This window comes from Acipenser ruthenus, chromosome 13, assembly GCF_902713425.1.
Source record: "Acipenser ruthenus chromosome 13, fAciRut3.2 maternal haplotype, whole genome shotgun sequence".
In the NCBI taxonomy this organism is placed as follows: Eukaryota; Metazoa; Chordata; class Actinopteri; order Acipenseriformes; family Acipenseridae; genus Acipenser; species Acipenser ruthenus.
This window is the reverse complement of record NC_081201.1, coordinates 33,887,338-33,899,323: the sequence shown is the minus strand read 5'-3', so window position 1 is coordinate 33,899,323 and position 11,986 is coordinate 33,887,338. Positions and strand designations below refer to the sequence as shown.

At 37.7% G+C, this 11,986-nt stretch overlaps 1 protein-coding gene across 1 annotated transcript; it reads right to left on the bottom strand.

The window, feature by feature from the left end:
- Positions 1-279: 279 nt before the first annotated feature.
- Positions 280-8,234, bottom strand: LOC117417717 (deleted in malignant brain tumors 1 protein-like). The gene is made up of 13 exons (XM_034029952.3): positions 8,152-8,234; positions 7,703-7,738; positions 6,475-6,522; positions 5,856-5,984; positions 5,483-5,524; positions 5,186-5,302; positions 4,977-5,021; positions 4,529-4,673; positions 3,969-4,177; positions 3,586-3,761; positions 2,322-2,710; positions 1,713-1,975; positions 280-816 (listed from the first exon to the last, which is right to left on the bottom strand). The coding sequence occupies exons 1-13, from the start codon at positions 8,210-8,212 to the stop codon at positions 770-772; spliced, it is 1,707 nt and encodes a 568-aa protein (XP_033885843.3). The 5' UTR covers positions 8,213-8,234; the 3' UTR covers positions 280-769.
- Positions 8,235-11,986: the final 3,752 nt, after the last annotated feature.

Below are 11,986 nucleotides of genomic sequence, written 5' to 3'. Positions count from 1 at the left end.
GCACATACAATACATTTGTTTTTTGTTCAGTATGTTGCAATTGTGCAGGATGTGTATTTACATACAGTATTTAAATGAACAAATGTTATTTTGATAAGTCGGGTAGACAAAAGACCACTTGAACAAAGAGTACACAACAAAGAAACAGCGTAATACCTAAAATCAGTGGATCTTGTGTTTTTATGCTCATTGAACGGAAGCGATAAACCAAAATATACACCAGTCAATGACAGTCTTATTTGATAAACCTAGCAAAAAAAAAAAAAAACAATTGAAGGAACTACCTGATACCCATTTCAGCAAATAAGGAATGCTGTGGTGAAGTAATTTGAAACTAAAAGAAACATGCTTTTAAAAGCCATTTTATTGCATTACTACTGTTACAGCTTTAAGAAACTATATAATATTGTCTAAAAAATCATTATTACAAAAGAGAGAAACAGGATTTCAGCATTGGGGTACATTTTGATTAGGTTTAAACACTGTTTAATGAATGGTTTCACCAGTAAAATTGTTGGCCCTTAAAGTTGCTAAGGATAATGTTGGTGCCTGCAGTGCCATTTATAAATGAGAATTACAGATAGCATGTCATCCAATGCTTGTCTGCTGGAGTGAAATGTGTGTTCGTTTTATTGATGTTATTATATCTAAAATACATGTAAATCCTGATGGTTACAGAGAAAGTTAAGGAATTAATAGTTTTGATAATATAGTGCAGGTAACTGTAAAAGCTGCTGCTGTAGATTCAGAGAAATAACTGCTTGGATCTTTATGTGGGAACTTTTGCAGGAGCCTTTTCATCAGCTTTCATCTGGTCTGAAAAGCAACACATTAGAAAGGGTTATTATTTGTTTATTTAGCAGACACCTTTATCCAAGACGACTTACAGAGACTAGGGTGTGTGAACTATGCATCAGCTGCAGAGTCACTTACAACTACGTCTCACCCGAAAGACGGAGCACAAGGAGGTTAAGTGACTTGCTCAGGGTCACACAATGAGTCAGTGGCTGAGGATTGTCCTATTTAGAGGAAATAGGACAATCCTGTTTCCTCTAATGTATATCTCTGAAGGATTTTGCATTGTAATGCTGCCTAATATATTATTGCTAAATGTTAAACATCTGTCCCGATGTTCATAAAATAAGAATTTAGTATGCTTGCTTTTATAATATTTCCTACTATTTGTAGCTATGTTTTTAGTACTTTTTTCTATCGACAGAAATTATATTTTAAAAAAAAAGTGTGTTACAGAACCCAGTGCAGTGTTCATGAAACTGTACTGTCCATATCGCTGAAAATATTATTATTATTATTATTATTTTTTAAACTTTCCTTTTTTTTTCTTCAACTTTTACTCTGGAATTGCAGCATTTCATCCTAGATTTCAATCACCATCTAAAAATGGTTTCTTGGGATTACGCTTAAATAAATAAATAAATAAATAAATAAATAAATAAATAAATAAATAAAAGTGGCTTTCCTGACACTATACAATGCTCTTTTATATATATATATATATATATATATATATATATATATATATATATATATATATATATATATAGATAGATAGATAGATAGATAGATAGATAATATATATGGCTTATAGAGGCAAGGTATAGACTGATCAATTTAAATACTTTGTGCTGAAAAAGTTAAAGAGTACATAATTGAGTCTGATGTCTTTTTAGCAGTACGTGCTTTCTGATTACCTCCAGGAGCCCCCTCCTGCCTCAGCTGGATGGGTCCCACCACAACTTCAGTCTTCCTTTCGGGTGACCTCAGATCCCTCTTGCTTCTGGGTAAGCAGCCTCTGTAGCAGCGAGCTGAATAATCGTAGGCCCGGCACACTGCAATTTTACACTGCAGGTACACTGAAGGGTGGCTACGCAGAAACTTGAAGGCACTGAATTTGAAGCGGGCAGTGTTGGTAGCATTAGAGTAATAGGAAGAGTATGTGCCATCTCTCACACACCTGAAAAATCAAACAAACAAAGACAGTACACGTGTTGTCTTATAAATCATCTACATTTCATAAGTGCTCTGTTAACTCAAATTCTAATATAGAATTTATAATACGTTTTACATGGTAAGTAGTGTGTCCCCTTGGCTCTGTCACTTGCATGCCTTTCTCTGCTAAGAAAGGATTTGGACTTTAAGGGTGCTCTACTCTGCCAACTGAAAAGTTGAATGTGCCACCTTAGGCGAAATTGGCGTCTTTTTGTTTGTATGTGCCCTATTCCCTATGCCCACTTTTATAACTGGAAATAGCTGCTGATAATGACAACATTGTGCAAGTTCAGTAATAAGTATAGTCCTACCCGTTTCTGATTAAGTCGTAGGTCTTTGACACAAAGTCATGTGAAGAGGGAGAGGCCACGCAGGTGTCCACAAACACAACCAGGTCCGAATCCGAGCTGTTGAGTTGCACTTGCACGAAAAGGTCTTGGTTCAAATCCACATAATATGGCCATTCGTGAACAGGTCTCCAGAACGAATCTGACGTATAGAACGCCATGCTGACTCTGTATTGGCCCCAGCTGGTTACATTGGCAGTCACATCTTCCTTTGCCACGTACATGATCTGCACCATTGTGTTCTGTTCCATTTTGCAGCCCACGCGAAGCTGCAGGTTGGTTTGCTGGGTGATAACTCCTCCAGAACTATAAGCTCTGATGTTATTGTAATAGGCAATGCTTCCGTTATTTACCTGCAAAGGAAAATAATATCTGGGTTGTGGTGAAACTATATAGAGGGAAGCTGAGCCCTATTCCAGCTATCTAGGTTACTTTCTGTAAGTATTTCTGAACCAGCTCAATAAATAGTACAATGGACTGTAGGTTCAAGTACTGGCAAGGGAAATACAATAGATTTTTCAGAACTCTGGAGATAGATGTCTTTATATACGATACAGTACACATTTCTGTAGTTACTTTACCGACAAGCATCTGTGGAAGCTTCTTGTGTAACTATTGGTTAGCCCTGGCTACCAAAATAGTTTTCAATCCCGGTTTAATTTGAGTAAATATTGAAAGAAGCTTATAAAGTACTGACAAACGTTTTGACTCAACTGAAGATTGAAGTTTCTATACAGTAGTATTACTGTACTACATATTCTACTACTGGGTGCCTTTATAGTTAAGGGTACGAAACCCCCAGTATTATTATTCATTTGGAGAGAGTAAGTTATACCCACTTAGATAACTATTTACAGAATTATGCAATAGAGCTTATTTTATAAATATGCATTTTGTCAGATATACAATTGTATTACATATCAGTATTACATTATTTTTATTTTTTTGTACTTTAGCTGACCCTTTCATTTTAACCACTAAATTAAACCCCTACAAAAGTTTCTCTAGGTAGCTGACTATGGCATTGACTGTGACTATGAATACCTGAATAGGTGTCGATTGTATGCTACCACTGTATGCAGGTGAACTGGAAATGTGTAGTGGTTATATTGTGAAAACAATAAAATATTTATATTAAAAAGGTATGGTAAGTTGAAAGCGTTTAGATGAATGCAGGTACTGTGCAGGAATCCTGACCAAGCTACATGTTCTTTGGGACTGGCATTACCTCCCGGTGGGTTCCACAGCGATTCAGCGGTATGCTGAACAGAACCTGAGAGCCCGTGGTTTGCGGTCTGCAGTTTGGATCATTCAGGTATAATTCACTGGCATTGTAGCCCAGGGACTCGATGTAAGACCTCTGCAAAGTCACTTCCATGTAGTCGGAACTGCACTGGATGTTTGCTTCAAGAATGCAGGAAACAGCCGTGAATTTGAAGCATTTAGAGAGTGAAAATTGGGTTTAAATTGTGCACTACTTGCAATATAAATGGCTTTAAAGAAGATGCTTCTCCCTGTGTATCCTGTTAAAAAGTATTACAATGAATGAGTTTTAGCCTTCTTTTAATAGTGAGACTATAGGGGATATAAATAAATGTGTATCTGAATTACCTCGGTTTTCATGTACAGTGTTGTAGTGGGCATAAAACCCAGTAGCTGTGACAGACCCATCTGTTCTGAACACCACTGTCATAGTGTTTGAAGATGATTCAAATGCAGTTACATTATCACGACAAATAAATCCAATGCGACGGTAGTTGGTTGAAGGTCCATCATATATTGAAATTGAATCGCAGTTACAATTACTGCATGCTTCCATTCTGGGGGAAAAAAAAACAAAAAAAACTATAACAGATATTTTACAGATTCTGCTTATTTCGAACAGTAGGTGCTCCATTATACTTTGAACCTCTGAAAACAGAGCTCCACAAAGCAATTAATATATACAGGCTGATTTATCTTGCCAAAGGGAAAATCAAATTTTTCTGCAAAAATGTGACTGTTATTTTTCACTTTAGGTTTATAAGTAGACAGGGACACGCAGAGTGTTGATGAATGAACTTGCATTTATAAAATAGATTTTCCTGTGACCTGTCAAGTATGCTTTATGTTGACACTGGTGCCAAATGTGACTGCACTAATAATGGGTCGTTCCAAAAAAACATACTTACTGTATTTGAAGGAATGTCAAGTATATTTTATCATTTCTTTCAACATTTATGTGCCATGTGCAGTAGGCACTATTTGGATAATTATGGGGGTAGTTGGGGCTTGAGAATGATCCATAGGGTCCTTCCAGGTGGCCTCCACAGGAACCTAATTAAACAACAAAAAGCATACTCTGTTTGCAAGAAACTACTGCGGCGTTTCATATATAGCAAACAAACAAAAACAGTACTATACTATAGAATACTGTGTTTAATATGTTACGTTCAAAGGCATTAACAATATATGATGTAGTTGCTAACATTTTTAAAATCCCATGCTCTACTTCTTGTTGGCTTCAGTGCCTTTGTCCCTGCTTTAAGTTTTGATTGTTCGGAGGAGCAGTGCACATGCTGGGTGAGCCACTGGGGACCGAGGGTTAATAGTTTATGTACTGAATCTTAAAATATGTACCTGTAGCTGGTGGTGTTGTTGGAAAGGGGGTCGAGTAGCAATAACCTGAGGAAACAAAATCTGTATTTAGTACATTAGCACACAGGTTGCACATGACCATTCTTATACGAACATTTCCATCTATGCTTGGAGTGTGACTGCCATCTTCTGACTGCGCCTTCCACAGTAAAGTCCTCAATTGTTAGTTTAGTAGTCCATACATTACTTACCGTAATTCACATAGGAGCAGTAGTTACAGAAGTCATCACAGCAGTTGCCATAGTAAGCACAACTGGAACTGCATGAGCAGTTTCCAGCATAACCATGGCACCTGCCATAGCATGATTCTGGTGATGAATAGAAAAAAATAAAAAGAAAACAGCAGGACAGGTTGAGTTTTCTGTATTCTATGGTGTGTGTGTGAAAGAATCAAATGTGCCTATAACTAAAATGTAAAAAGTCTATAGTACAACACTTATCAGCTCTGAATAATAACAGTGATGGGTTATAACACAACAAACACCCACCTGGCGGGCTTGGGGGTGGGGTGCTTGAAGGCTGACAGTAACCTAGGGAACAGAGACTTGCTTTAGATCATGACTAAATAGATATACATATATGGTGTATTTAAATAGAAAGAATGCATTCAAATTTCAGGTGGTCATCTATATCTTATGATGTAGGTGCAATGCATCTTAACAATAATGTACAGTTAGTCAAAAGTATTTAGTCAGATAAGTTTTGTTTAAGGTCATATAGTGACATTACTATATGACCTTGAACAAAGACTAGCTCCATTTCATACACATCTGAAATCCAAAAAGAGTGTATGATGACATAATCTACCACAGCAGAGCATTCTGATTGGATGCAAAGGTTGTTATAGGGTATATTGCTTACCGGTATTCACATAGGGGCAGTAGTCACAGAAGTCTGTACAGCAGTCATTATTTCTAACACAACTGGTATCGCAAAAGCAACGTCCAGTAAAACCACTGCATCTGCCTCGGCAAGTCCCAAGCGTTCCATCTGAAAGAAAAGCACCCATCACACACATTTCAGTCCCTGTAATAGTGTAATACAATGCATATCTGGATTTGACACCTGATTGCAACATAGGGCCTTACAGGAGTGCTAACCATGACTTTAAAATCCATTTGTTCAAACAACGGCTTCATATTTAGATTACCCATAAAAATAAGAGGTTGATGCAATCCAGGGGAATTCCCTGATCCTATCAAATTCAGCTCTGACTTTTCGGTTGCTAAAGCCAAAAAGAACACAAAAAGTTAACTAAAAAGGTATACGAGTGTACATAGGGTCATGGTGGGGTAAAACAGGTTGTGTGCTTATATTGAACCTAATCTTAAATTGGAACACCAATACCTTACCAAACTGTGGATGAAACACTAAAATGATACAACACAGCTTTTAATTAGGATCAGATAAATACTGCAGAATAGTAATATAGCGGTATGTCTCTAAAACATTGGAACTGTGTTAAGCAGTCTGTACTTACCAGATATAGTTGGGTAACTTGTTGTGGTGTACCATTTTAGAGAAAGAACTGAAAGAAACAAATTCATGCTTTTAACCACAGAATGGTGGCGGTTCTACACTGATTGAAATATAAAGATTGTAGCCATATAGTACAGTCTAGTTCAGTTATAGAATAACAAACTGTCTTAAAAAAAAAAGGTTTTGCCCACTAGATAAATATAATGACAACAATGCAATATATATATATACACACACACACACACACACACACACACATACATATATTATACATACACACACAGTTGTAGTCAAAAGTTTACATACCTTAATGGAAATTTATAATTTTTTGCATTTATGGAGTTCTGCAAAACAATTGTTGAAATACAGTCTGGCCCCTGGACCCCAAATAAAATAATAATAATAATAATAAAAAAGATAAACTGTGTAAGTATGCCTCCAAAATGAAAATCATTTTTTTTTTACTTGTTCTGCAACCATGTGGCAAAGCAAAATTGATTCAAGAAATCCGAGGATCCGATGAACTTTTCATGTCGGTTTATTTGGAATAAAAACTCAGTTTGGGATTCTTGCATGTTGGATTGAGATTTGGTGCATTTTGCTTTTTGTACGCCGTTTTAATTCGTTAACGAATAGGATAAAGCAAAGGCAGAATACTGCATACACGAGACAAACAGGTACATGTAATTCGACTTTTATTCACAATCTCATCTCATTAACTTACTCCAACAGTATATTGTTCATTTTGACTGTCCTTTCGCTATAACAAACTCCTCGATATAACTAACAAAAGGCTTGGACCCCAACAGGTTCATTATAGCGAGGGTGTACTGTATTTGGAGTCATTAGCCAAACCTGCTACCTCTTGTGTTATGTTCCTTGGAGACGCGCATTTGGAATTGTATTAAATTTCATGAGGGGCACATATTATTTTTATTTAATCATTTTAATGTTACAGGGATTTATATTTTATTTTCCTCACATCTTCATTTAAAAAGTACAAAACAAATAGAGTGTGAAAGAGAGGCTGATGTTTTCAGCAGTCAATGCAATGCTAGTATTAAATACTGGAATTGCACACTGTTTATCATCATGTTTTTCAATCCTAATCCTATTGTTAATGAATCAGTTATATACAATTTCAACTGTAGCATAGATCAAATAAAATAAAAGCCTTGAATCAATTCAATTCAATCATACAATGCTGTGCAATACCGGATTGAAATTACCTGCTGTGTTAGACGATGTTTGTTGGGCAGAAGATCCTGAAAGACACAATTAAACAATGCAGAAATACTCCCATCTTGCACAACAGTGAGTTGGTTGTGGATGCTTTTGCAAAGTTTTGGGGTTCAATGGGTTCATATTTTCTATCATAGTAAAACTCATTATATTGAGTGAAGTAGTCTTCAATATTTAGATTAAGTACAACTTTTATGAAGTCATGGGAAAGGTATGAAAAAGAAATCTGCACATTTACAGAAAACTGTCAACTATATAAATTTTATCCATTCGCTCGCCATGTAATTCTTGTAAAATTTTTACTGAAACCATGCAATGATATTCACAACACTAATAAATTAAAGTGTATCATTAAGATAGAGGCAAGACGGGGCAACTATTATTGCAACACAGTAAATTTTATTATACAGTGTCAATTATATTCATGGTAACATACCTGGGAATGCACTGTCAAAAGCAATCAGCGTGTATACAATCAGTTGCACTGCAGTCTTCATTTTTCTCCTTTGTAGTCTGTTATAGCGATCAGTCACACCTGGTATATATATACTGTACCCTACCCACTGAACAATGGAACTGTTATTTAGCCCCAATTATTCATCAGAGCCACAATCGTACAGTTTAGAACTGGGCTGAAGTTAGTTACTTATTCCCGATTCAAGGCTAAAGTTAGTTACTTATTCGCACAGTTACTTATTGAATATTGGCTGGTATTCTGAAGGGTGACAATGACCCTGTCAGATAACCCGAGGTGACTCTAATGTCTCCGCTCAAGGGCCAGACCTAAAGCGGCAAGCCTGTTGGTTCTGGATGCCACAGAGTCCCCCGCGCTTACCAGGTCCCATGGCTGACCGTACAGGAGCTGTGTTAGTACTGAGAAAGAGGTCCTCCTGGGCCACTACAGGGCTACTAAGAGCACCCAAGCCCGGTCTTGCCTGATCTTCTCCACACACAGTGGAAGAAGTGGCAACGGTGGACTATCTGTGGGCCAGTAAGTCTATGCCAGGTGGGTAAATGCTCTCCAAAAAAGAATACCATTTGGGCCAATGGGTGGATTCCTGGGTTGGAAAGAGGTGTATCTCTGCGCACCCGAACTTCTCCCTCTGGGTGAAGTCACCATTCCGAACTTTGGGGGCTTCTTCTCGAGAAGTCCACTACCCAGTTCCTCACCCCTGGCAGGTGAACTGCTCTTATTGGAAGCAGGTGTTCAGGAAGATTGAGACAGCGAGACTGGAGACCACCCTGGTGGTAGATGTAAGCCACCACCGTGGTGTTGTCCAGGCGGATCAACAAGTGTCTCCCTTGTATCTCCTGGGAAAAGTGCTGCAGGGCCAGATGACCTGCCCGCAGCTCCAACACATGTTGTGTAGACTCTCCTAGGGGGTTCACACACCTAGGTTGGAAGCGTCTGTGGTCACCACCACTCTCCTCGTGACACTGCCCAGAACTGTGCCCAAGCACAGGTGAGCTGATTGTTTCCACCATGAAAGAGCTTCCATACAGTGATGAGACACTGTGAGCAGGTGGTGCTGGAGGTGAACCTGGCTTGGAAGAGCCCTAAGGGAAGGATCTGAGATACTGCCGCCATCAGGCCCAGAAGTCTCTGGAATGTCAGCACCCTCACCTGAAAAGGCTGAAAAAGCTCCAAGCAGACAGTTAGCCTATGGGTTCTGTCTTCCAGGGCATGAATGGGGCGAGTCTGGATGTTGTGCCAGTGTCAGAGAGGCAGAGAGGTCCCTACAACAGCGGGCCAGCCTGCTTTCCAATTTCCAACGTTTCCAACAGCAATGGGTGCACCTGTCGTGCTTATTTTCTGCCAGGATGTTCCTCTTGCAAGCAGCACAAGGGTGAAACCAAGGCATGGTGCAAGGTTGAAATAAACAGTTCAGCCGTGTCATATATGTGCACACAAAACAGACAGCAACGATGACTGGAGTTCTGAGAACTGTTGTGCACAAGAATGGAGCACTGGTAACCGTCTTGGTGCCAAACGAGCCGTTGATATCGGTTCTGGTACCAAATACATTTATAGGAGGCTGTGTGGTCCAGTGGTTAAAGAAAAGGGTTTGTAACCAGGAGGTCCCTGGTTCAAATCCCACCTCAGCCAATGACTCATTGTGTGACCCTGAGCAAGTCATTTAACCTCCTTGTGCTCCGTCTTTCGGGTGAGACGTTGTTGTAAGTGACTCTGCAGCTGATGCATAGTTCACACACCTTAGTCTCTGTAAGTCACCTTGGATAAAAGGCGTCTGCTAAATAAACAAATAATAATATTACTTTTAGAAAAAAAAATGGTTTTACAGTTTTGTATGTATATAGGCCTACCCATTTTGATCTGTTTGCACAATAGTGTTTACACATTTTTGTAGTCCGCTGTATGCGCTAACTTTGAACAGAAATTCAGTTATATTTTCTTTTTTGCTTTACATCTGTGAGGATTGTGCTGTTTTGGGTGCTATTTCTGATGTAATTTGCTTTACATACAGCGGTCTTTGAGTGATCAAGTAGGACCGGACAGCCACAGCTACACATTATTATTATTATTGTATTTAGCTGACGCCTTTATCCAACGTGACTTAAGTGTATGAGAAGTGCAATTTATAAATAAATACAACAAATAAACAAATAGAAGAAACACAGTAGAATATCGGCTACAGTGCAATATATTTTTTATGTTATTGTTTGAAAAAATTGTTTCAGGTTTACAGTTTTATACCCGTTTACACAATAGTTTATTTTGAAATGTTTATTTTATTATAGTTTTTCATGTTTTGTAGTCATGCTGTATATGCGCTCATTTTGAAAATAAATCCTTTTATGTTTATTTTGATATGATGTTCATGAATAAAACTTTTGAGTTGTATCCGATAGTTTGTCTTTCATTTTCATATCAAAGCAGTTAAAAAATGTATGGGTCAAAATGACCAACGTGGCGGTTCTAGTGTTAAAAGAGGTTATTATTGCTAAATGTGCCTCAACTAGCTATTAATTTAATTTTCCTTGTCAAAGTATGAATACCTTTGAATTAGCATTTTTGGATTGTTGCAAAAAAACCATTGTAGACATCTATTTCTTGAAACTGTTTTCCTCATCCATGAAAGCAAAACTTTTGCTACACAAAATGTTTCCTATAATTATTTATTTTCAAGAAATTTCTAGAAATTATACATTTCCATTGGGCAACTTTTGACTACATAGTAAACATCCGTGACCTACAATTTGTAGTTTTAGAAGCAATAAAATTAGATAATGTACAATACAGACGAGTAAAGGAAATTAATGGATAAACAGACTCAATATTATGATCCCTGAAAGTTTAAAATGAAAGGAATAGTAGATCATTAAATCATGAGCTATGTATTAAATGACATCCCAAACACATTAATAGATTTAAATAGAAATAGCTGATTGTAGTTGTCATGGCATCAAAAGCTTAAGTACCGCCACTGTTTGTTGTCAAACACACTTTCCCTTGACAAAGGTTTGTTAAACATACCAAAATGTTGGGAAGTTGGCTCTTTTGAGCCAAAACGTTATATATAACAATTGCTAACAGAATACTTCGATACAAGGTACAAAGGTCATTTTGTTTCTGGTCATTTATTATAAATAAAAACTATAGATAACAGCCCCATTGTTCAGTGGGTAGGGTACATTATATATACCAGGTGTGACTGATCGCTATAACAGACTGCAAAGGAGAAAAATGGAGACTGCAGTGCAACTGATTGTATACGCGCCGATTGCTTTTGACAGTGCATTCCCAGGTATGTTACAGTGCACTTAGTTTATAAGAATCACATCCATCCCGGATGATTTGATTCTTATAAGTAGTTATAGTCTTAAAAGCAGACCGATATGATTACAATTAGCAAAAGCGTGCCTCCACCATCAGCAGTTTAAATCCAGTATACAAATGTCAATGGTGCTCAAATCACTGAGGACAATACATCAAAACAAGTCCTCGTGGATAAGCAACTTGTTATATGATCATGATTATGTTTACTCAAGGCTGCAGAATCCTATTTTACTACAGTATATTTGAGAAGCGATCGTCTCATGAGGGTGCCTAGTTTAACTGCCGTGCGGTGTTACATGTAATGGCCTTTTAATTAAAATGACATTACAATACAGTATTTACTGTCAGGACTACCACTGCATTTAAGCATCTGTGGCTTGCTTTTTTTCAGTTGCGATGCAAATCTCAGTTTTTCACTAAGCAGAGATGCAAAGCTCTGCAACTGCTCTACTTCCATTTATTAGTGTTGTGA

Coding starts and splice junctions, on each gene's coding strand:
- LOC117417717 (XM_034029952.3), bottom strand. CDS start 8,212: ATGAAGACTGCAGTGCAACTGATTGTATACACGCTGATTGCTTTTGAC. Junction 5,525..5,855: donor CTGCCCCTATGTGAATACCG/GTAAGCAATATA, acceptor TCTGTTCCCTAG/GTTACTGTCAGCCTTCAAGC. Junction 2,711..3,585: donor GCTGTGGAACCCACCGGGAG/GTAATGCCAGTC, acceptor TTTCCTTTGCAG/GTAAATAACGGAAGCATTGC.